Below are 23,258 nucleotides of genomic sequence, written 5' to 3'. Positions count from 1 at the left end.
GGAGATGTTTGGTGCAGTAAGCCTCATCTCCTGAACCATGTGGATCTGAATATTGCATAAGGGTTTGGACACGAGCGGTGTTTAAAACTAAAGATGGACTTGTGATAAAAGTCATGGCCTGAACATAGCCTGAGGATAGCTGTATGTGTTCTGCCTTCCAGCAGATCTTTCTATCTGTAGTGTGTTGAGCCATAACCGCAGAAGTGCTTAGGACGTTTGAAGAGGAGTGGATTTAAAAGCTGTGTTTTAATTCCGGTTTAAATCTCTTACCAATCATATGCTACAGTCCCATGCAAACCACATTTCACGTACAATCGTGACACTGAATTATTATTCCAGTAGTGTGTGACGTGCACACCTAGTACCAGCTACTGGCACCTGCCATCCCTTTGAGAGCAGGCCCAGTTTGAGGACAGACAGACAGAGGGGTGCTTGCAAGTTGAGTGTGCCAAGACTTCTTTAACAGGATGGGCACTTAACAAACTATTGTGATGTGTGTGGTGGCATTGCTGTAGTTTCAATGGCCTTTTCCTCTTCTTGGTCAAAAGTACTCTAGTCTGTTTGCTTTTAGTTTCCTGGCCGATACAGCTAATGCTCTCTGTTTTGGTTCAGAAATGTTGATTCATACCACTTGAGATGTGGCATGCAGCAACCCTAAGAGCATTTATTTATTCCTCTTACGTGGAACTTAGATTAGACTTCTGGACGTGTCCCTGATGTCTGATATCTCTTGTGTCTCTCTCATGCATTGTTTTTGCTCTTTGCAGGTCCTCCGAGCCAAGCAATGTGGGCCTTAGGAGATAAAATTGCATCTTCAATAGTGGCTCAGACTGCTGGCATCCCAACTCTTCCTTGGAGTGGCAGTGGTAAGAAGGAAATTGCCCTGTGTTTATCAAGACCATTCTCATCTTTTTTTCTTCAACACATCTAATTTTTAAGAAGTGTCTGTGCACAAAAAGGTGTTCCAAGAAATGTTCCATCTGTTTAGGGTTTCAAATCTGTATTATCCAAGGCTTAGACATAGTGACTATGATATATATGGATATGTTGGACAAAATGTACGTCTTGCGAAATGTGCTGTTAGTCCAACAGTGTGGCTGTAATATCTGGTATTTCTGCAGTCTCTACTTTTCTAGTGTATAGTGGGTAATTTTGGAGCACACAGCCAATGCTCGGCTCCCATGGAAGCGCTATGCAGTTTCAGAAGACTAAATAACAACTCAGAATTGCACAAGGTAAATGAAGGAGGATATAATTTGTAGGATGAAAAGATCTGCTCCCCAGAAAACAAATTTCTGTTTACATTCTGCATTCTCTCTTTTTTAAATACTTTCAGACTAGTTCCTTGTGGAACTATGACTGCGGATAGCTTCACCAATGTCTGATGTGTGAGTTCTCACTGAGCCTTGCAGCAGAATGAGCTAAGAATATAATGCTTGTATTTCAGGTCTTCGAGTGGACTGGCAGGAAAATGATCTTCAGAAGCGTATCTTGAATGTTCCTCAGGAACTATATGAAAAAGGCTACGTGAAAGACGCAGATGATGGGCTGCGGGTAGGTGGCTGGTGTTTTGGGGGTATTTGAGATCTTACTGCATGCACAGCTGGAGAGAGCTAGAGGTTTATTTTATTTTTAATGGGAGTACAAACTAGAACTAGACTGTCAGCCTCACAGAAATGAGTCTTGGAAATTGGAGAGTGATCTTTCACATATCATTTTTGGGTCCAGCCTGCAGAATTAGATGAGAATTGGGAGAAGGAGACAAAATATGGGACCAAAGTTGTATTTCATTAAGGGCTCTCTTCTGGTTTTTGTTGAATGCAGGATGAAGGTGTTTTTAATAAAGACCATGACCTCACACTTGATTTCATCTTTTGATAAGTTTCTCTTTGAGGAAGATTTCTAGAATAAGAAATATTCCTGGCACAATACAGGATTTGGGAGTTTTCCTTTTTGAAGAGAGGGGGTGGAGTGTATGATTTTTCCATGTTACCCAGATTAATGATTTTTGGTATTATACAAAAGCTTTTCTGTGAGTTTGTAAATTTAGTGGCGTGAAGCACTGACAAAAGATTTTGTGTTCACTTTGAGAGGCTAGAGGCTGCAGTCACAAAATCACTGCTGATTTTTCCAACTACAGGCACCCTCTCAAACTGGAATATTTGGTTTCTATCCCATTCATGTCTTGGTTGCTAAGTAGTCAGACATGGAAGCTTGGACACAAATCAACAGGGAAATAATGATCTTTTCAACTTGATTCTCTTGCCTTTTTGTACTTACCCATGTTTTTCTGCCCATCTTGATCAGGCTGCTGAGGAGGTTGGCTACCCTGTCATGATCAAGGCTTCTGAAGGAGGAGGAGGAAAAGGAATTAGGAAAGTTAACAATGCAGATGACTTCCCCAATCTATTTAGACAGGTAACTTTTCCCATTGATTTGTGCTGCCTTGTTCTAAATGTTCAGGTTGCGTGATTCTGAGACCACTGTTGGAAATGTTACAGACCTGAAAAAGACTGCATTATGCATCAGAGCCTGTTTAGCTGCTTTGAATCATGAGTCTGTGCTGTCTTTGCTCTGTATGTTGTAGGATGTCAGTATATCTGCATATCCAATGCAGTTGTCAAGTGCCCAAACATCATCGGAGATGCTGAATAAATCCAAGTAATGCAGGGCATCTGCAGTGTAACTCAAAAATGTTGAGGGACACGAGCCTTCTTTAGTTTATGGGTTATTTGGGAAAGCTGATAGGAATGAAAACGGTGCTGTAATGATCTATAAGCAAATACAGAGTATTTTCAGCCCTAAGTGACCCAGGGGAAATACTATGATGTTTCTTGCTTAAAAAATTAACTTGGGATAATCGTGTCTAAGACAGGGGTTTACAAAAAATGATCTGCCAACATCTGTGCTGCCTCTGCTCTAGGTTCAAACTGAAGTCCCTGGCTCGCCGATCTTTGTGATGAGACTGGCCAAGCAGTCCCGCCATCTGGAGGTGCAGATCCTGGCAGACCAGTACGGCAACGCCATCTCTCTCTTCGGCCGGGACTGCTCCGTGCAGCGCAGGCACCAGAAGATTATTGAGGAAGCACCCGCTTCTATTGCGACTTCGGTGGTGTTTGAGCACATGGAACAGGTGAGAGTGGCTCTGCAAGTTCTCTTTTCCGTGTGAGACTCCAGGAACAGGCAGGACTTTTTTTTTTTTCGACATCGCCAAGAGTTTTGCATTGTTGAATCTTTTAAAGGAGCAATATAGGGTTGCATGTCTTAAACTGCTTAGTGCGGGCAGCCACTCACATTTCCAAAAACTGAGTCCATCATGTGCTGACAAAAAGCTGTTGATCTCCCTTCAAAAATAGAAGGGAAGTGTGTTTTAAATGTATATTGTCATATTAAAAGCAAGTTGGAGGAGTTGTATGAATTGTCTAATGCTGAGTATTATAAATATTCGCTTCTGTAAAGCGTAAATGAAATAACCTGGAAATCAAAACTCCTGTGCTATGTGCTTTTCTCTGAGCAGTTCTTGGGCCTGTTAGAAGCCTTTGGATGTTCCAGAATGCCAGCAAAAATGTCTGAAGTGGTTGGGGTGGATGAACAGAGCATAGATAACTGAGCATGGGGCCTGGAAATCAAATACTCTCTTTTTCTGTATCCTAGTGTGCGGTGAAGCTTGCCAAGATGGTGGGATATGTGAGTGCAGGCACTGTGGAATACCTGTACAGCCAGGATGGCAGTTTCTACTTTCTGGAGCTGAACCCCCGCCTGCAAGTGGAGCACCCCTGCACAGAGATGGTAGCTGATGTTAATCTGCCGGCAGCGCAGCTCCAGGTGAGTCAAGTGCCCAGGCCCGCTGCTCCCCGGGGCTGTCAGAAGTACTCAGGCTGTGGGGCGTTGAAGAGGCCCGAGCATGAAAAACCTGTTCTGCTGAGGCCTTAGTAAAACAGGGGGGCGGACTCTTGTCTGAGTCACTGCCGGGGTTCTGTGTTAAAACTGGATCACATGCTGATGGTATGCAGATGGCTAGATCTTAGTACTGATAGAGGAGAGAATATAAAGAAAGTAGTAGAGCTCTCTACTAAACATGGCCTATATCCTCACCTGCAGATAGGTGGTACATGACTTCCCTACACTTCCTCCTCAACAGAAATACCCAATAACTCAAAGGCCCATTCTGGTACTTTCTCACCTTGGGACTTATCTTCTGTGGCTGGAACAAAGCTTCATTCGGTATTCCAAAATATATATGCATCCCTTCTGTTATGACTGTTTCACTAAGTTATAGCTCTACTGTTTGGCTCTTTCTGATTTGGAAAGCAAAGAGGTTATTTTCTAGTTGTTTCTCCTGGACTGCTCAGGTAGACCGTTAAAAGCAGTGTGAAGGGAAGCAATAGAAGAGGAGTAAAACAGAGAGGTAGGAAAACTGATTTAAGGAAAGGTTGTGTGTAAAAAAGCCTGTCTCAACAGGCTTTAGCTGTGAGTAGTTCAACTTAAAGCTCTGAAATTATTTTGTGAAACAAGCTGGCTTCTGAGGCTAGCAGTGCAATCAAATGCTGTGCCAGCTTTGAGCAGTGCATCATCCACTCCACCTCCAAGTACCAACAGCCTCTTCCCAGAGTTTCTAATGACAAAAGGGGGGAAAAAAGAACAGATAATTGGATTTTTTGTCTTTCAGCAAGTTCAGCAGTTGTTTGAGGTTCAGGAAAGTGACTTGGGTCTTTTTAATTTTGATGAGCAGTTCCTGATTTCCAGAGCAATTGTTTCCACGTCTCTGAGCCCCTCACTCATGGTAGATGCTTCCTCCTGGCCGAGGTCCCTGCTCTATAGCCTTTCTGCAAACCAGGATTTGTACCTAATAATTAAGTACTTGAATAGATGTGGCAAAGTGACCAAGAATTTGTCTTGATTTATTGTTTTTTCAAGGGGAAGTCATGACAGTGGGTGACAGTTACGGCTTACATGAACGAGTAGGCTTTTTGTTGTTCTGATGCCCAAGGTAATGAGGGAATCTGTCACAGATCCTGTAGAGAGCATTTGTTGCATATGTTGCAGCTCATCTGTCCCTTGTGCATCCCCCCCGAGCTCCCTGTGTGCTGCCACATGATCTCCCTCCTCAGCCCTCGTCTTTTCCACCGGTGGATGAATGCTGCAGTCCTCTTTCCCTCTTACACCACATTAGGGGCTCTAGGTGCTTTTCTGCTTCCATTTTCTCAGCTCTCCCATTCTTTACCCTCTTGTTCGCTTTCTAGTTTCTTTCTTCTCCCTCCCATTTGCATTCTGGAGTTCATTGGATAGATGGTAGAGGAAACAAACAGTTGAACTGTAGTGTTTTGTAGGCTGCTCGGGAGCAGGATCATCCTCATTTTGTCGGGAGGCTGTTTGGCCTCAGCCTGAGCCTTCTCTCAGCAGGTGATTCCAGCAGCTCTATGGCTGTATTTGCCAGGCATTGAGTTTTGTAACTGGTCAGATGCTTTCCTCATTGTCTGGGCACTGTTCTTCATATTGCTGATGTTAGATACAATTTCATAGAATGGCACATTGATATTTTAACCAGTTTGGTCTTTTGTCTGTTGTTGTCTGGCTAATACACAGCTGAAATAAATAGTTAAGCTAAAGCTCAGCCTTTTTGAACTGTAGCTGTAAAAAAAATCCCAGCTAATGAACAGAACAAGTGGGACTTTACTCCATAAAGATACAGCCAGCAGCCAGTTCTGCAGGTTGCTCTCTTCGCTGTTTATAGTTGCAAAATTCCACAGTTTCCTATAACCCATTAGGGGCCTTCTGTCTCTCTAGTGTATTTTTAACAGACCTAATGCGTGCCCATCCTCAGCTGACCTAGCACTGGCCAGCTTTCTCCAGAGCCTTTTAATCAGTCAATGGAAAATACTGGCTGAAGGGCTTAAGGTGGATATTAGACTGAGCTCAGCTGTCCTGAGAAGTATGGATGTTCCAAGATGTGTTGATGGAGAAGGCTCACATCAGAAAACAGGCATGCATGTTTGCTGTACTAGGCCTGCAGCATCAGCTTTGACAGAGAATTGGTGGAATTAATTTTTCAAGGAAGAAGTATCCTTTGTGAGGACAGAAACTTACTTAGTGGTGGCTTCTTTTTTATTTTTTTCCTTAGATTGCCATGGGGATTCCCCTCCACAGGATCAAGGATATTCGAGTGATGTATGGTGTTTCTCCATGGGGAGATGCCTCTATTGATTTTGAGAATTCGGCCCATGTCCCCTGTCCCCGCGGCCATGTCATCGCTGCACGTATCACCAGTGAGAATCCTGATGAGGTGAGTGTTTTAAGTTCTGTAGTTACTGATCACACTCTGATAACCGTAAGCTTTACACCTAGGTTCAATCCCTGCTTCTGATCCTGAAAATTTTGACAGCAAATTTAAAATATTCTTCCCTTATCTCACTTAGCTGACGGTTCTGTAGACTCTGGTTAGCCTGAACTTATTTGTGTATCTGTCATGTTGTAGGATAAAGAGGTGCTCTAGCCTTCAGAACTCTTAATTACTTCCCTAATTCTGGATTATTTACTTTTTCTTTAGGATGTATAGCAATGTCTGTCTGTCTTTACAGGGATTTAAGCCCAGTTCTGGTACAGTTCAGGAGCTGAATTTCCGCAGCAATAAGAATGTCTGGGGCTATTTCAGTGTTGCTGCTGCAGGAGGGCTTCATGAATTTGCTGATTCTCAATTTGGTCACTGCTTCTCTTGGGGAGAAAATCGTGAAGAGGCCATCTCGTAAGTAGTCAGAAAAGTGGTAGAACCTTGGACATTGCTTGGTTTTGTCGTCTTTGATCCAAAGTGCCATGGATAAAACAAGACTCCTTACTTCTAGGAGTTTTAAGAGAAGTTTTCTTCTCTTTACCTTGTTTTCCACATCCTCATCAGGCTTCTCATCTTGTCTTGCTTTGCAGTTCAACTGTGTTGCACCTACATTTCTATACTTCTTGCTTACTTCTCTTTATCTTTTTCTTTTCTGTTTCATTCCTGCCTTGTATACCTGCTGCTGGGGTATGCCTCTGTGAAAGCATTCAGGTGGAAGGCTTCTAACAGGAAAAACATGGATAACTTGTTATGCCAATGCCTTAGAATGGTTTAGAAACCATTGAGTGTCCTCATGTGGTGTGAAACGTTAAAGCATGGGGTCATAGCACAGGACTGTGTGACCTGTCATCCAGAGCCTTCCCTTGGTTCCGTTCTGGGTGGGATGGAGACCACATCTGTCTGTCTGATGATACTTCTGACCTGTGGTAGGTGCCTAGACGGTGGTAACAGTGGGAGCTCCTGGTCTCATGGCTGGTGCTGGCTGAGCTGCTCTTGTTCACACCAGCAGCAGACTGAAGAAAATCAATATTCTTTCATTCCCAAGCACACCATATAGGATCTTGCTCCAGTGCACGTGCTCTTCCACTGTCACCTTCAGACTATTTTTTCCCAACAGCTCATGGGGAACTATCTAGAGCTACCAGCCTCCACACTGCTGTTAATACGGGATAGGTAATAGGTGTTCTTTTCTCTTCCAGAAACATGGTAGTGGCTTTGAAGGAGCTGTCCATCCGAGGGGATTTCCGAACCACTGTTGAGTACTTGATTAAACTGTTGGAAACAGAAAGCTTCCAGCAGAACCGCATTGACACTGGCTGGTTGGATCGGCTCATTGCTGAGAAAGTTCAGGTGCAGCTGCTTTGCTTTAAAGGACTCCAAATCAGAGTGGGGAGGGGAAGGGGTGGGGGGGAGGCTTGGTGCTTGCTGGTTGCAAGAGGACAAGGATTTAGGAGGGGTTAATTTTCACTTACCACTTTATGAATTTTCGCTGGCCTTAATTCTTACTTACATCAAAATCCCAGGTCATCCCTGTCAAGGAAAGGTGGTCTTAAAGTTGGCCAGAAAAGCATCTTAGTGTACGTGTGGATTTAGGCTAGGATTTTGGTTTGCAGTTTGGGACAAGATGATAGTGGAAATGTAGGTGGAGCCTTAAGATTTGATCCAGGAAGAAAAAAAATGTGGTTTTCTCTTAAGGAGTTACAGAGGTAATTGCTTCTATATAGCGTTTGCATGGATGCTACACCAACTTAATTTTAAAGAGAGGTTGGCCGTGAACCAGAAATAGAGCTGAGCCTGTTGATTGTTCAGGCAGGTGTCCAGGATGGACTGGAGCTGAAGGAGATGTAACTGTGTTACGTACCCTTTATTTCTAGGCGGAAAGGCCTGATACCATGCTGGGAGTGGTGTGTGGAGCTCTGCACGTGGCTGATGTGAGCTTCCGAAATAGTGTCTCAAACTTCCTGCACTCTCTAGAAAGGTAAAATTGCAAGCTGGTCTGGTAGGTGGCTGATAAGCAGATAGTAATTAGTTTTGATTTACAAGTTTTGTTCAAGTACAGTCCAGTCCAGAAAAGCACAGAGCTTGTTATCTGCTGACTGTTCTCTGGCCCCAGGAAGCTGTTCATCTACAGGCCTAAGAAAACTGGCAGATATCTGTTCATCTCCCCAAAATACCCCCTGCTGTTTGTGCAGATTGGTTTGATTTCTGGCAGTTTTGCAGAAGCTTCAAGAAATGGTTCAGAAATGTGGAGTTCTTTCTCTGTGTGCTGCTAGGGCAACATTAGGGAGTCTTGAATCACCAGATACTGTCTTCCTCCTGTTTTGAGGTTTGATTTAATTTTCCAGATTTGACATAATTTTCCAAATTGAATGTTTCCCACTAGTACTTAGAAAACCCTCTCTGCGCCTGCTGGCTTTAAAGTAGAGTGGACACTGTAGGGAAACTAGTCATAACTCTCCGTCAGGCTAAACCTGGTGTGATCCAGGCAGGTCTGCTCTTAACAGAGTTCTTCGCCTCAGGGTCCTGTTGGTGAGTCCATACCTAAACAGAGCTGCAGGGGGGGAAAAGCTGCTTTATCCTTCTGTTAAGTCATGCTACACGTTCTGTAATTCAGGCTGTGATGTTCCTTTTGCAGACTCTTCTCCAAGGCAAAAGTGGGTGAATGGCAAGTAAAGCTGGGCTCTGTGGCTGGCTTTGTTAAACTGATATGTGTCTCTCCTAAGAAGAGGCAATTTAAAAGCCTACTCCCATCTCTCTGCTAGTGTTCTCCAATTTCTTGCATGCGTTTTTGAACCTGCTTGGGCCCCTGATAACCATTTGGTGGCTTCTGGAAGACCAGTTTTGTTTTGTTCTTCTCTTTCAAGGGGCCAGGTCCTGCCTGCTCATACTCTGCTAAACACTGTGGATGTGGAACTCATCTATGAAGGACGGAAATACGTGCTGAAGGTATGATCTGCAGCGTGGAAACCCATCTTCTTGCCACTTTTACTTGGAAATGTCTGTTTGTGTACTGCTCTGGCTTAATCTTTGTAATACGTGTAATTATTGGAGTTAAATCTGTGCAGGGTTTATTTTCTTTGCTTTAGTGGGGTTAAGAAATCAGTACAGTCTCCCTTATGATAATACCCCATCACATCTTCCCATTGCAATATCTCTGCGTATCTCTAAATGTTTTAGCCTTTTGGAGTCAAGAACTGCTCTGCATTAGGTGAAGAATACTTTGTTACAGGCGAAGACTACTTTCAACTGATCTTTCTGAATATGTAGATCTACTCTGTTGGGTGTTTGAGCCCATTTTATCAGCATGACAGAATTTGTAGCAGTTTTCCCTTTAGTATTGCTTTTTCTTTGTTGTGTACACAGAACCATGTTAGAAATACTGTTTAAAGGTTGCAAAACCAAACATGCAAAAGTTAGGAAATATTAGACTTAAGATTGCCTGTGCAATCTTAAATAGCTTCCCCGGGCAAATTGATTATGGTGAAGTTTTTAATGACATGACCATATACGGGTTTTTGCAGCTATAAGTATTCTGCACCCATGCACCTCCCTGATTTTATCTTGGCACCCCTTTGATGAGAGATACAGAGGCATTGAAGAGCAGCTAAAGTATGCTTTAAGTGATCTACCCAGCTTCAAATAGGAGCTCTGTGGCAGAGACTGCGATAGGAGTCTCTGCCACAGGGCTCTCCAGGGAGAGCTTTAGCTGCTTTCTCTGGGAGACAATATCTTTTTTTTTCCAATTTATGTCATTCATTATGCAATTTTAGTACACGACCATGACTTGTACATAGATTGGGGTGAAGAAATGGTATATGGTTGCATAATCAAACCTATGCAATTAATGCATAAGTGTGAGAGGATTAAATCAAGATTCATGGACAGCATTAGTTCTGGCATCTCTTGACTGCTAAATACTTGGTTTTGTGATCCCAATTCTTTTTTACATTCTTTTTTTCCATCTAACATGAGAACAGATGACTCTCTTCCCCTTCTTTAATTCCCACTGTTGCAGTGCTTGGAAAACTGTGCACGCTGTGCTCTCAAGGCTGTGTTTATTTCTTGTGACACTTGTGGATCTGCAGGTGACCCGGCAGTCCCCCAATTCCTATGTGGTCATCATGAACAGCTCGTGTGTGGAAGTTGATGTGCACCGACTGAGTGATGGAGGACTGCTCCTATCTTACGACGGGAGCAGCTACACTACCTACATGAAAGAAGAAGTGGACAGGTAGCAACCTGTAAAGATTAATGTTCAACATTTACATGCAAGCCAAAATTAGGTGAACTTGGAACTTTATGCTTCCCAAAGATCAGTTTGGAACGAAATTCTCTCCTACGAAGAGGTTACTCTGTGTATTGTGGATGAGTTTAAAGGGAGAAGTTGCTTTCACCTGAGGAGCAGATCTTGGCTACTGTTGGAGGAAAGATCTGAATGTGTACCCATGTGGAGTCCATGTGCTCCTGCCGGTTCTTTAGAAGTGCCCTTTTGGATTATAAAAAAAAAAATATCACAACAAAAAACAGAGCATGAAAAACTTTAAAATCCTTGAAAATCCACAGCTGCCTTAGAAATAAATACGAGATTTACTATGTCAGTGCATTCCCTCAAAATTCCCGTAGGGATTGTAGCCATAAGACCCGTAAATCTCCAGCTTCTGGAATGTGAACCACTGCCCCCTCTGCTGGTTTCTTTTCTGTGACAAATGTAACGAATCTGGTCAGGAGTACAAAGAGTTTGGGTAACTTTCTGGGTTGGAAGATGCTATAAAATCTCAACATCTCAGTCTGCTACTCAGGGTGCATCCTGCTCTTTTCAGCTTTTCTCTGTATACAAGAGGGTTTTGCATGAGGCGGGCGGTTTGGTGAATGTGTTGGGTGTTATGTATGGCACGTCTAATCTCTACTAATAGCAATTTTCGTTTATATGAAAGCTTGACCTTCATTGGTGCTGGTTCTGACAGCAAGTGATACCTGTTGGTAGAGAATAAGCACAAAAGTAACATACGTATGACCTTGCTAAGGCCTGTTCTATCTGGTTTCTGATCCCTGGCTTCCATAGTCCTGACTCCAGAAGAGCTGGTTGAGGTGTTTTTCTCTGGGTTTGTTTTGAAGTAGAATAGGGAAAGAGTGAACGCATTGTCCCTTTCCCATGCTTTCCACAAGAAATTCTGTTGCAGTGATTCATTCCGGTCTTTCCTAGGTATCGCATCACTATCGGTAACAAGACCTGTGTGTTTGAAAAGGAGAATGATCCCTCCATTCTGCGCTCACCTTCGGCTGGGAAGCTCATCCAGTATGTGGTGGAGGATGGGGGACACGTGTTTGCAGGCCAGTGCTTTGCAGAAATAGAGGTAAAAGAGTCTCAAAGAACTGACTTGGCTGCAGGTGCTGAATCTGCCCAGGCAAAAGCTGGGGGGAAAAGTTGAATGCTTTGGAACTGGGAATTGAGCATGAGGGATAATTCACAGTGTTTCCTTTCCAAATTTTGTCTGTGTTTTAATCTGGACTAATGCAGGAATCGGCAGTGAGAGTGATGGAGTGGGGAAGAAATTACTTAACAGCTTTTTGTGTTTGAGTGTTTGAGTGTTAATGACTGTATACCAAGTGATAAGCACAATTTCTCAGCAGTGAGACTGTGGTTATCACCTTGCTGTGTACTGTGTTTTCTAGCTGTGGTGAAGAAGGCTTCCTGCTTGTGGATCACTACTTAGTACTAACAACAGACTCAGAAGCAGAGTTATATGCTAGGATTAAGTAACAAATTAAGACTTCTCTGATTACCTGATCATTTATTGGGTTGATTGGATGAGTTAATAAGTGTCACTCCTCCCTTCTCCTTTGGAAGTTACTTAATTCTTAGAGAGGAGGAGGATGAACAATTTCTGCATCACTGTGAGGAAAGCACGAGGGGTTGTGTAGGAGTGCACGGCTCAAAACAGATTGGAGGGAGGGGAGGGTGTGTGTTGACAGAGGGGCAATTAAACCACGTGGGGACAATGTGTAGGAGAAAAATATCAAGCCAGAGATCCAGGTGTTTTGTGTAAGTGCTTTTACGCTGCAACAGAGCCATGGCTCAGAAGGAACCACCTACTCAATTCCTGTGTTCCCAGTTGTGTGTAGTGTAGCAATGGCAAAACTATAGACTGTCTCCCCTCATACCCAACCCTTGTGCTCCAAAGGCAGGAGCTTCCATGGCTGATCTAAGGAACCATCTTTGTTTGGGAAGAGTGATCTGTGGCCTCTAGAAAGTAATCCTAGTTCCTTCTGCTAAAAGTGTGTTGCTGGAGCTTTTGGGAGTGGCTCTCCCACTTCCAGCCTTTAGAGTGCAGCAGCTGCAGGATTAAATTGTATCTGCTTTGTTCGTTGTCTTGAATGTGGGACCTTCTTGAGTACCTGTTGGGCCAAGCAGTGTGGGACAGGTGCCGTTCCTGAGGATGGCTTCTGGCTGTGCTAATTTGTGGCCAGTTATTTAGTTCTACCATTCACTTCAGTGTCTGGGGTTTCATTTCCAATGTTTGTGCTTTTAAGCCTTTGAGAAAGCCTGAACGCAGGAGCTGCTCATGCAGGTTAGTTTGTCTGCGGTAGGCCATTGGCTGCTGGCTCACAAAACTAGAACCATTTGGGGAACGTGGAAGCTGAGTGTGTAACCTGTTTTCCTTGCTACAGGTGATGAAAATGGTGATGACACTAACAGCAGGAGAATCGGGCTGCATCCATTATGTCAAACGCCCAGGGGCAGTGTTGGATCCAGGCTGTGTGATTGCCAAGCTCCAGCTGGATGATCCCAGCAGGGTTCAGCAGGTGAGAAGTTGCAGGAAGCGCAGATGTTTGTTGTGTTTTTAATCGGGGAGTGATGTTGTGAGTGGTACGAGGTGGTCCAGTGTACTGAACCGATTTCAGATTTGTGCATTGTACTGGAATTGTCACTTTACCATTTATTTGTCTCAGATGAGGACTAGGACTCTGATTATTGTCTCTTTCTCTGACTCAGGCTAAGCTTATGTACCATTCCTGCTCTCTTCCTACCTTAGTACTATTGTGGGTACGTGGCTATGTAGGATATTAGAGGTTGGCCGGATTTTTTTATCTGGTTTGTTCCTGTGCAAGTTTAACTTCTTTTTATCATGTATTCTTCAAGTGACCCTCTTTGGGAGGACGGGAGTTGATATCTCACCTCCAAGAGTGTCAGGCCCTGTGAAAGCAATTGCAGCAAATCTGGAAATAAAAAAAAGAGCCTAGGATGTGAATCTTTTAAGGTGAAAGGCAAAGAGATACATTCATTTGGGGATGGCAGGCCGGAATGTAGCTGGTGGTGGTGGAAGAGAATCTGTTGTTCCTTTAGCAATAGCTAGTTGAAAATGGTGGGAGATTGTCGCATAGGGAAGTGATTGGCAGCACCAAACTGTTGGCTTTTCCTGTGCTTTTCTTTGAGATTTTTGGTCATCCTGGATCTAAACAATGAGATCAACTGTCACATTTGGGAGAGAGGCTGGAAGCTTATTTTGTGGGTGTAGATGACATAGAACTGTTGGAGATCCAGCTTATAACTTTTCTGTCTCTCAACCAAGTGCATTTTCCACTCTGGGAATTCTTCCAAGTTAAATCTGAGCCTGCAGTCGAGGGTAACTGGATGTTACCACCATGGCTGATGCCATTCAGGAGGGTTAGTGACACCGTGCTGTTCGTTGTGTTCCCAGGCTGAGCTGCACACGGGTACCTTGCCGCAGATCCAGAGCACAGCGCTTCGAGGCGAGAAACTCCATCGCATCTTCCATTATGTCCTAGATAACCTGGTCAATGTGATGAATGGATTCTGCCTGCCAGAGCCCTACTTCAGCAACAAGGTACTGGTTACTATTTGTTTCAGAGCGAGAGCACAAGTATTCTTTCAGTTCAAGGTAAGGCTGCCCAATTTGCCTGTCACAGCCAGAGGACCAAGGGCCAGGGCAGTACTACCCTGCTAGTGCCAGCTCGATTTGGCTTTCTTAGATGGCTTTATCGTTGGTCTCACCAGAGAGGAAGATGGAAGAGTCCCATCTGTGGTACCCAAAACAAAGACAGACAAGGAGTTGAGCTCAGTCTTTACTGCTTGTGCTTGCAGCCTTGTACGTGGAAGCTGTGTGCATAGCCAGCTGTGGTAGAAGTCCTGGAGGGAGGAGGAAAGAGGGTGAATGAATCTGAGTCAGCTGTTGGAGTAACAGCAGCTTTGTCATCTACCCCAATTCTCTCTTTTAGTCCCTGGACTAGCTGCATGATAAGAGTATTGAAGAAGACGTCCATGAAAAGCCTTTCCTCTTCTCCCTTCTTACTGCTTACTCTTTGCTTCATGCTTGTCTTTACACTGACATGTCTCTAGGTGAAAGGCTGGGTTGAGCGACTAATGAAGACACTGAGAGATCCATCTTTGCCTCTGCTGGAGCTTCAGGACATCATGACCAGTGTTTCTGGACGGATCCCACCCAATGTAGAGAAGTCCATCAAGAAGGAGATGGCCCAGTATGCCAGCAACATCACGTCAGTCCTCTGCCAGTTTCCCAGCCAACAGGTGATCAGCCACACTTAGATAGAGGAACAAAAACTGGTTTGTGTTGGGGCAGAGAGAAAATTCCTTTAAATTATGTGGAGGTTAGTTGGACCTAAAAGGTGCGTTTGAACATGCAATCTTCATGATGAAAGATACTTACCTGTATCACTGGAGCTTAAAGGCTCACCTCCTTTACCGGGGCTGAAGGGTATGTGTTCCCTGCTCTGTATAGCTTTAAACAGGCAGTTTGGAAGCAGTTTAATCATATTTATTTTCTTTTTGCCTGGTACATATGCTGCAGTGGAATCTGTAGTGTCAACATAACCTTAAAAAAGAGTGATTGCAACTAAGGGAGGCCTGATCAGGTAATGAGATGCTGGAAGATGATTTCTCCGGTATACGATACTGTGCATTGATTTTTGTATCACTGTCAGGTCATTAACTTCCTTAGCAGTTTAAGGCTTTGGCCTTTGCTGGAGTCTGCTGGAGCTCTGCTCTGGTCTGTCTGGAAGTTCTCAGCTTCTCTGCTGGTTGTTCAGCCAGATCCTCCCATCCAGGAGTGGCACTGTCACGTGATTGCTCTCTTTCAGATTGCCAATATCTTGGACAGCCACGCAGCCACCTTGAACCGCAAATCAGAGCGTGAGGTCTTCTTCATGAACACCCAAAGCATTGTGCAGCTTGTACAGAGGTGAGCCATTTTCAGGGGTGCCCGCTAACTTTTTTTCCTGCTGCTTGAAAGACCTGAGCCTGCTTGTCTTTACTGAAATGTTTTTATTACACGCAGAGTGTAAATCACTAGGAATAAGCCTGCATACTTCCCTCAGGGAGGTTAAGAGTGAGGGAGCCATGTGCGTGTGGCTCCTGGCTGCCTGGGGGAAGCACACATACAGATCCTTCCTCTTTTTCCCTTTACCATATGAAAGAAAGATTTAACTTTTGCCCTGACAATGATCACATCTTGGCCATTTCACCAAGCCGCTGTTATGCCTTTCAGTGTCTAGCGTTTTGAGTATTTTTAGAAGAAAAAGGGACATTTTAATGCAAAACATGAGCCGTGCTACCCCACAACAGTAGTGGCAGGGGCTATCCCACAACAGTAGTGGCAGGGGTTATGTATTCCCATCACAATTGGGGTTTTCAGAGCCACTTATTTCCCTAAGCAGACAGGCTTATTCTGCCACTCGTGTTGAGTGTTCCTCACTTGCAGGTCTTCAGGAGCAGGGCCGTGCGAGGCTCACTCAGTGCTAGGCTTGACTTACTTGCTTCTGCAGGTACCGGAGTGGTATTCGGGGTCACATGAAAGCAGTGGTGATGGATCTGCTCCGTCAGTATCTGAAGGTGGAGACTCAGTTTCAGCATGGTGAGTGTCGAAGCACATCAAGGATTTGATTTCTGAAAGAACCACATTTGGTGCCAGAAGATCTCCTTCAAGAAAGATGGCTCTGACTTCATGGTGAGGCTGAGCTACACTGGTTTTCTTTTAAAGGTCTGCCAGTCACATCCTGTTTTTTGTAGAGGAGCTTATGTCCCGTTCGAGTTTTCGTGGTAAGAGTGCTTGTAATGCTTATGACAAGCAAATGACAAACTCCACCCCAAAGCTGTCTGTTCTGCTGGTTTTTCACTGTTGGTATATCCATCATCTTTTACATCCTGTGTCATTTTACCCACAGTTTACATGTCGTAATATGACTGGTCTCTTTTCAGTGTAAGAATGCTCCTTTTCCCTGTAAATCTTGGAAAGAATAGCTCCTATATGAGTTTATGATCCTCTAAGTGAGGACTTTTGTATGACCTGGAGTAAAAAGACAGACTCACTGGATTACGAGTTTCTTCATGTTGCCATTTCTAGTCTGTTACTGAGCTGCTGAGGCTCAGCCAGTCTGTGGTCTCTGCTTGTTTTCGATCAGAGATGAAGCAGTTCTCCTTTGCGTTCCCTCGCTGACCCTGTCAGCAGCGGCGCACCACTGCAGAGTTCCCCCACTCAGGTATTCCATGTGTAGAAGCTTCATATTAGAAGCTTGATTTTTACTTCCCGATTTCTGAGCATCTGCAGAAAAATCAGAATCAGAAAAACTGTTTAAATTCACCATGCTATTTAGTTCTATCTTGCCTGTTATTAAATTCCATAGTAAAAAAATCAAGTGTAGTAAACAAAAAAAAAAGTCACTGACTTATTTGCACCAGCTGTAAAACACCAGGAAGCTGTTTGCTGTTCTTAAGAACAAACCTCAAACCTGAAACTGAGAATTGAAATAAATGCATTGCACTGCTGTATCCAGGCACAAGATGGCAATGGAGCACTAGCTAATTTTGAGGCTCTAACTCTTACAGGTAGTTCAGATTCTGCTCTACTTTTCTTTTGTCCTGCTCCAGTACCTGCAGCAGCCTAATGGCACTGCAGATTCATTTCCACTGCAATTTGCTGGTAGTAGAGGATGGTGGAAGTCTTTTGCTATTACTTTATTTTGGTTGTCATTTGAATGAAAGACTGAGCTCACCATTCCTCTCTTCATATTCCTCACAAAGGAGGTATTTGGTATTGGAACTGTTTTAAGAGTAGGATGTTTAAATTAAAGTTTACGGTTGAGGGTGTGGTGGTGGGAGGAATGTTTCCTTCCCAGAACTGGTTGTGTGGACCATGCAAAGTAGATTCTCAAAACATGTATGTAGAAAAATAAAGACACATCTAGTAACTTTTATTCCTTGACATAGAGGTGCGGAGACTGGAAAAAATGTGCATTTCTGATTGCAGGTCACTATGACAAGTGTGTCTTTACCCTTCGGGAAGAGAATAAAAGTGATATGAATGCTGTATTGAACTACATCTTCTCACACGCTCAGGTCACCAAGAAGAACCTGCTTGTTACAATGCTCATTGTAAGTTGTCTATTGGTGCTCTAGAAGTTTGCTTCTTCTTGTAGTTGTATGTTTGATGCTTTGAAAGGTACTGAATTAGCAGCTCTCATCCTTAAAGCTTCAAGTCTTCTAGCTACAGAAGTAGTGGCAGCAGTGTAGTGTTTCTTCATGTGTTCTTAGGACGTGTAAGCCACGCGTTAGAGGAGACCAGAACGTACTGTTCAGCTCGGTGTCTGTGCACCTTCTGGTTCATGCCTGGTCTGCATTGATTGCCTGTCAGACTGCAATGAAGGCTAATTATGCAAGTGATTGTGAGTGTCTGTGGGGAGAGAAGAATGGAGACTTAACTCTTCTATTGGGAGAATGCTAGAGGCTGACTTTCAGACACGGGGCTGCGACTTTGTATTTGGTTTAGTTTGCTGCTTCATCTTCAGGGGTGTCAGGGCAGTCCTGTCTTTATATAGCTCATGGTACTCAGACTGGAGTTGCTTGGAAAGCAAAGCAGTGTGCTACCAGCATAAAAAGCAGATGATTTTTTTGTGGTAATAATTCTGTAATAGCAACATTTTTATGATCCTTCATTACTAATGAGGGTGACTTCCTGGTAGTGAATGGCATTAGCCAGCCCGTATGGAGGCCCTTGATGAGCCACGGTTTGGTCTTACAGGTTTGGCAGTGGCTCTCTTAGCTTCTTCCTGGTTTTAGTCTCAGGAAGTCTTATCTTGGGTCTGCAGCGGTGCTTTCAGACCAGCTGTACTCTGGGCTGCGTGATGGGATCTGTCTAGGACTCAATACCTCAGCACAAAGCTGGTCACTCCAGTGCAGGCCTCTGACCCTTGGGATGGTGTGTGGCTGTTCAGGGGGCTTGCAGAGGGATGGGGAATCTCCTGGGGTCAGAATCTGTCTTGGACAGACATAGATTCCACCCTAGAAACACAAATAAATCCTCATGCCAGGACCTTCTCCTTTGTTACTTCATAAAAAAAAAATCTCAGTTCTCATTAACTTCAGTCCCACTCAAATGGGTAAAACTCCCATTAAATTACATTCCCAGGAAAATAATTAAAAAACAACAGTTGAGTCCTGTCTCTTTTTTTCCTGTTTCCTAAAATGCCTCAAAAAATCCTTGTGCCACATAATGCTTTGAGGCAGAATGAATGTCCACCTTCCTCAAGGCAGGATGAATGCTACCACATGATTTTCAACAAACTACAGTTAGGTATCCTGCATTTTAAGAGGCTAATTACAATACTATATGTCTCTCTCCTCCCTCCCCTTTTCTTTCTTTTTTTTTTTTTTTTTTTTTTACAAACACAATATGGTCTGTTACTGTCAAAAATACATCCAAAGTAGCCATCCACAAAATAACTTCCAAAAGCAGAAAAAAAGTCATAATTGTCCTAGGCTGAGGCTGGGTTTCTTAAATTCTAATGTGTAAGATATAAGGACCCTGGCATTCTTTCTTTCTGGCTCTCCTCCCCCCCCACCCTTTTTTTTTCTTTCCCTTTTTGGTGTGTGGTGTGATTGTAAGTAACGCTTGCCTTAAGAATCTCATTATTTGAACACGGAGCCATATTTCCTCTGAGAATTCTGGAGTAGCTTTGAGCCGGGGCTGTTCATTTCTCAAGTAATCATGCTGGCGTGATGGAGAGAGAAAATGGCAGCTGTTCGCAGCTCAGGCCTTCAATTTTCTTCAGAGTCCAGTCACTCAAGTGTGTAATTACACGGGGGTGCCGGGGAGGCGTTAGGCCTTGTCAAAGAGCTGGTTTGAGGCTTTGCTCGCTGCCTTTGCCAATCAGTGCAGGCAAAAGCCAGTGCAGCGCCAGCTACCTGCTTTATTTTGTTGTTGTCATCCTGATTATTTCTTGCTAAAATGGCACTGAAACTTTTTGTCTAGTTTTTCACCTCCGTGCAAGCTGTGTCTTGGAGGCAGAGCTTTGCTGTGTCTTCACGTTGGCCGGCACTGTGTCCGTCTGAGGGAGCGAGGGCTGTGCTGGCAGGTAGGCAGTGCATAGAAATGCCAGAGAGTTTTCCTTTATCCTTCCTGTGCAGTCATTCTTCCCACCACTGTCATTTCTACTCAAGTAAAGGCTGACATCGCAGAACTTAAAACACAGTGGGGAGGCCATGGTGGAAGAGCAGCCGGGGAGCTGGCCGGTGACCCCAGCGCCATTTGTACAGCCTGTGCCAGCGCAGCGCCTGGGGCCTCGGCCCTCACACAAATGCTGTGTCGCAGGGTCTGCTCAGCTCGAGGGGGTGCCGGGAGCTCGGGAGGGTGACGTGCCTTTGGTCACAGTGTCACCTGCGGCTCACCTGGGGATTACCATCTGCTGAGTTACAGGTCACGCTGTTAACCAAGACCGTCGCTCGCCGGTAACCAAAAGACGGTCATTCCTCTTTCTTCCGACTCTCATTACTCTTCATGTCTGAGGCACCCCGTGGCACATTTGGTGTAATCATGGTGAAGGCTCTGGCATTTTATGGGTTGCCAAGCTATTTATGTGGGATGGTTTAAGTTTGTCCTCCAAGGGCAAACGTCATGTCAAAATACCTTGATGCTTATGTTGCTGTTATTGATGTATCCTAGGAATCCATTATTAACAAGGGGCTCTGAGGATGGTTTTAGTAATAGTGTTATGCTGCCATCATTCACCTTTTTTTAGCTAGCAGGCATTTAAGGCAGGATGGGAACTACTTCATCCTTCATATATTTGTTGAAATATAGTGTGATTTGAAGTTATATGTTCATTTTATGTACTTAACTGACTGTTGTATGCACATCCTAGCCTGAACTGGACAGAATTGCTTGTGGCATGGCAGATGTCCTGTGTCCTCTTGGATTTTTGCTACCTTGAGCAGTAACATTTACAACACCCAGGAATTTGTATTTCAAACACGATGAAGGCACTTCTTGAATTTATTCACTGTGAATTCACACAGTGACCTGGAGTGGATAAATTTACAGAACTTTCTTTGGGAACGCTCATTGTAACGTTTGCTGGCCCGAGACTGGTTAGTAGGGGACAACAATCTAATAAGAGGTAGTAGCTTAGATCTTTTCTAGTAAGAGTGATTTAGCTGTGGTTTCTCCCCCTGAGAGATGTACGCCATCATTCCTAGGGGTGGCATCGTGCTTGAGTGGGGTCGGAGAGAAAGGGGTCAAGAGCAATGTGGGGGAAAAGCTATTTAGCTTTGGACTCGCAGGTAGTATGAGCTGTTACTTGGTAGTCAGTCAGTGCGACTTGTATTACTTGTTTTTTGGTTTTATTTTCCCTGTCAGGCTTATCAATCTAACCTGCTGTGCAGAGGTTTCCCTTTTTCCCTTTCTATTTCTTGGATCTTCAAAGGGCCTTTTCTGGACTGTATGTGTTTAAAATCTCTTAAAACTTTAAGCACCAGCTCTCTTTCCTGTTGCAAATCCCCTTTTCATCTCGCATTTTCCTCCTGTGATTCATTTACCAAGAGAAAAGCTGTTAAGTGCTGTATAGAAGAAACACATTAGAGGCTCCTAGAGGGTCTCCAGCTTTGGGAGTGGGAGGGAAGAGGCTCACAAGCCAGTGTGAGTGGTTGAAGACCATGGGATTATTCATGGGAATTGAAACTATTTTTGGAAGAAAGTGTGAATGAGACTGCACCTCCTCTGTTCAGAAAGCAAAGCAACTTGAAGTCTTTACTGTTTGCATTTTTTTGAATGGCTGAATCCAAAAGAGTTTTGAACAGCATCAGCACTGAAAATGGTGCTGCTCAGTTTTATTGTTTTATCCAGCCAATTTAGACAGTAAAGTAAGCTAGTGAACTTCCTCAGAACCAGGATTCTCTGATTAGAAGAAATATTATGGAGTCAGTCCTGTACTGTGGCAGGAAACACATTATATCATTTATGGCTTTATAAGTTTTGCTTAGCCTTGTTAGAAGGATGACAGGATCTGTTTTTTCTGGTGTTGCTGAAACTGTACAAAGCATGTGGTTGGTTTGTGGACGTGGAGTTGTGGGTCTTCTTTGATTTTGAGGGTTTATTTAAGTTCTCCTGGGAATTAAACTCTTTCTGTTTGGTCACCTTTCACGGTGAAAATTTTCTAATCTTTGCATGCTACACAAGGCATTTCACTACAGTTAAATGCTGTTTGAATTTTGGAGTGCTGCTAGGGGAGACTTCTGATACAAAGCTGAAATTGGGTAGTGGGAAAATGTTTTACTTGAGTCTCTTGACAAGTTGGTGTTTCTCATGTGTTTGCATGCCAAAACACATGCTACAAGTAAGAAAATGGGTGATGGTGCCAGTCCCTTCTTTCCTCTGTAGCTTTATGGATCTGTGTAAAATTGTTGAAAGCCTAGTACCTGTACCCTTGTCAGCACAGGATTAGAGAATAATTTAGAGAGGGCCCTCCAGAGGTGGTGTGGTCCAGCACCTGAGAGCATGCGTGTATGTATTTCAGGTTTAAACTCCTTTGTAGGAGAATGGAAGATGGTTTTCCTCTGTTCTAAACATTTTCAGTTCTCTTTATTTTTAGGACCAGCTATGTGGCCGTGACCCTACCTTGACAGATGAGCTGATTAATATTCTGACAGAGCTGACCCAGCTCAGCAAGACGACCAATGCTAAAGTGGCCCTGCGAGCGCGGCAGGTAAGGGAGCGTGTTTAGCAATCCAAGCTGATCCCCGATGGAGACGGGCCGTGCCACTGCTGGTCAGATCCACACGGACTGCTCCCACTTGGAGCTTGCTCTTTTGGAAAGTCTGTATCTCTTGATGTTTATTATGATTACTATGCAAATGTAAAGAGTAGATTACAGTGAGCAGCGCTTTAGCAATGAAGCTAATTAACCAATGATTAACCGTTGTGACAGTCTAACAAAGATTGCAGTGGATTCCCAATCACTGTAAAATTTGAAGTTAAGATTACATTCCTTTGTCCCTGCTCCTCCAAAAAATTTTGCCTGGCTCAGATAGGAGTTAACTGAGAGTAGCCTATGGTTTGTGCGATAGGGGAAGTTGGAATACATGGTCACTGTGGTTCCTTCTGACTCTGTCTCATCTGTGAACCCGACAAGCACAGCCTGCCTGGAGGGTGCAGGCAGCTGTACGTAACCATCCAGGACATGGTCTCTGGGTTCATCAGCTACCGTAGGATTGCAAATCAGCGTGTGCAGAGAACAGGGAGAGAAGTTTACACAAGAACTAGATGTTCTTTGCAACTGCCAAGGAATTATTGCAGAGAATGATGTTGGTCTTTTGCGGGATTTCTTCTAGCTTTTGAGTTGCATTTTGTCGATTTCTTTATAACCTGAAAATAATTGCAAAAACTCTTGATACTGTCAATTCCAAGAGTCTAGTACCAGATAATAATTTGAATGCCAAATATCTGCCTCGATATTACTGTGAGCTTCCTCTTCAGCAGTTAGTCTGTAGCCCAGAAGGAGTGAGAGGGCATAATCGTTTCACGGTAACGCTAACCCTGCAGTCTGATCACTCCTCCTGCTCCACAGTCCCTATCTTCCTTCTAAAAGTCTTAAGCAGGAAAGCTGACACTTTGGGATCGCTCCT

The 23,258-nt window shown here is 43.9% G+C and overlaps 1 protein-coding gene across 8 annotated transcripts in view; it reads left to right on the top strand.

Annotated features, from left to right (window-relative positions):
• Positions 1–23,258, top strand: part of ACACA (acetyl-CoA carboxylase alpha) — a 132,621-nt gene that overhangs the window by 20,606 nt on the left and 88,757 nt on the right. For all 8 annotated transcript variants that reach the window (XM_074845426.1, XM_074845424.1, XM_074845425.1 and 5 more), the window contains 19 exons: positions 768–866; positions 1,448–1,554; positions 2,308–2,418; positions 2,924–3,133; positions 3,655–3,825; positions 6,122–6,283; positions 6,579–6,742; positions 7,528–7,678; positions 8,203–8,306; positions 9,193–9,274; positions 10,414–10,559; positions 11,532–11,682; positions 12,998–13,132; positions 14,029–14,175; positions 14,688–14,876; positions 15,446–15,546; positions 16,130–16,218; positions 17,611–17,735; positions 22,226–22,339. In XM_074845426.1, coding sequence (XP_074701527.1) covers positions 768–866; positions 1,448–1,554; positions 2,308–2,418; positions 2,924–3,133; positions 3,655–3,825; positions 6,122–6,283; positions 6,579–6,742; positions 7,528–7,678; positions 8,203–8,306; positions 9,193–9,274; positions 10,414–10,559; positions 11,532–11,682; positions 12,998–13,132; positions 14,029–14,175; positions 14,688–14,876; positions 15,446–15,546; positions 16,130–16,218; positions 17,611–17,735; positions 22,226–22,339 — 2,558 coding nt within the window. The remainder of the gene's footprint in view (positions 1–767; positions 867–1,447; positions 1,555–2,307; positions 2,419–2,923; positions 3,134–3,654; positions 3,826–6,121; positions 6,284–6,578; positions 6,743–7,527; positions 7,679–8,202; positions 8,307–9,192; positions 9,275–10,413; positions 10,560–11,531; positions 11,683–12,997; positions 13,133–14,028; positions 14,176–14,687; positions 14,877–15,445; positions 15,547–16,129; positions 16,219–17,610; positions 17,736–22,225; positions 22,340–23,258) is intronic.

This window comes from Strix aluco, chromosome 19 (genome assembly GCF_031877795.1).
Source record: "Strix aluco isolate bStrAlu1 chromosome 19, bStrAlu1.hap1, whole genome shotgun sequence".
Lineage (NCBI taxonomy): Eukaryota > Metazoa > Chordata > Aves > Strigiformes > Strigidae > Strix > Strix aluco.
This window is presented reverse-complemented; position numbering and strand designations above follow the sequence as displayed.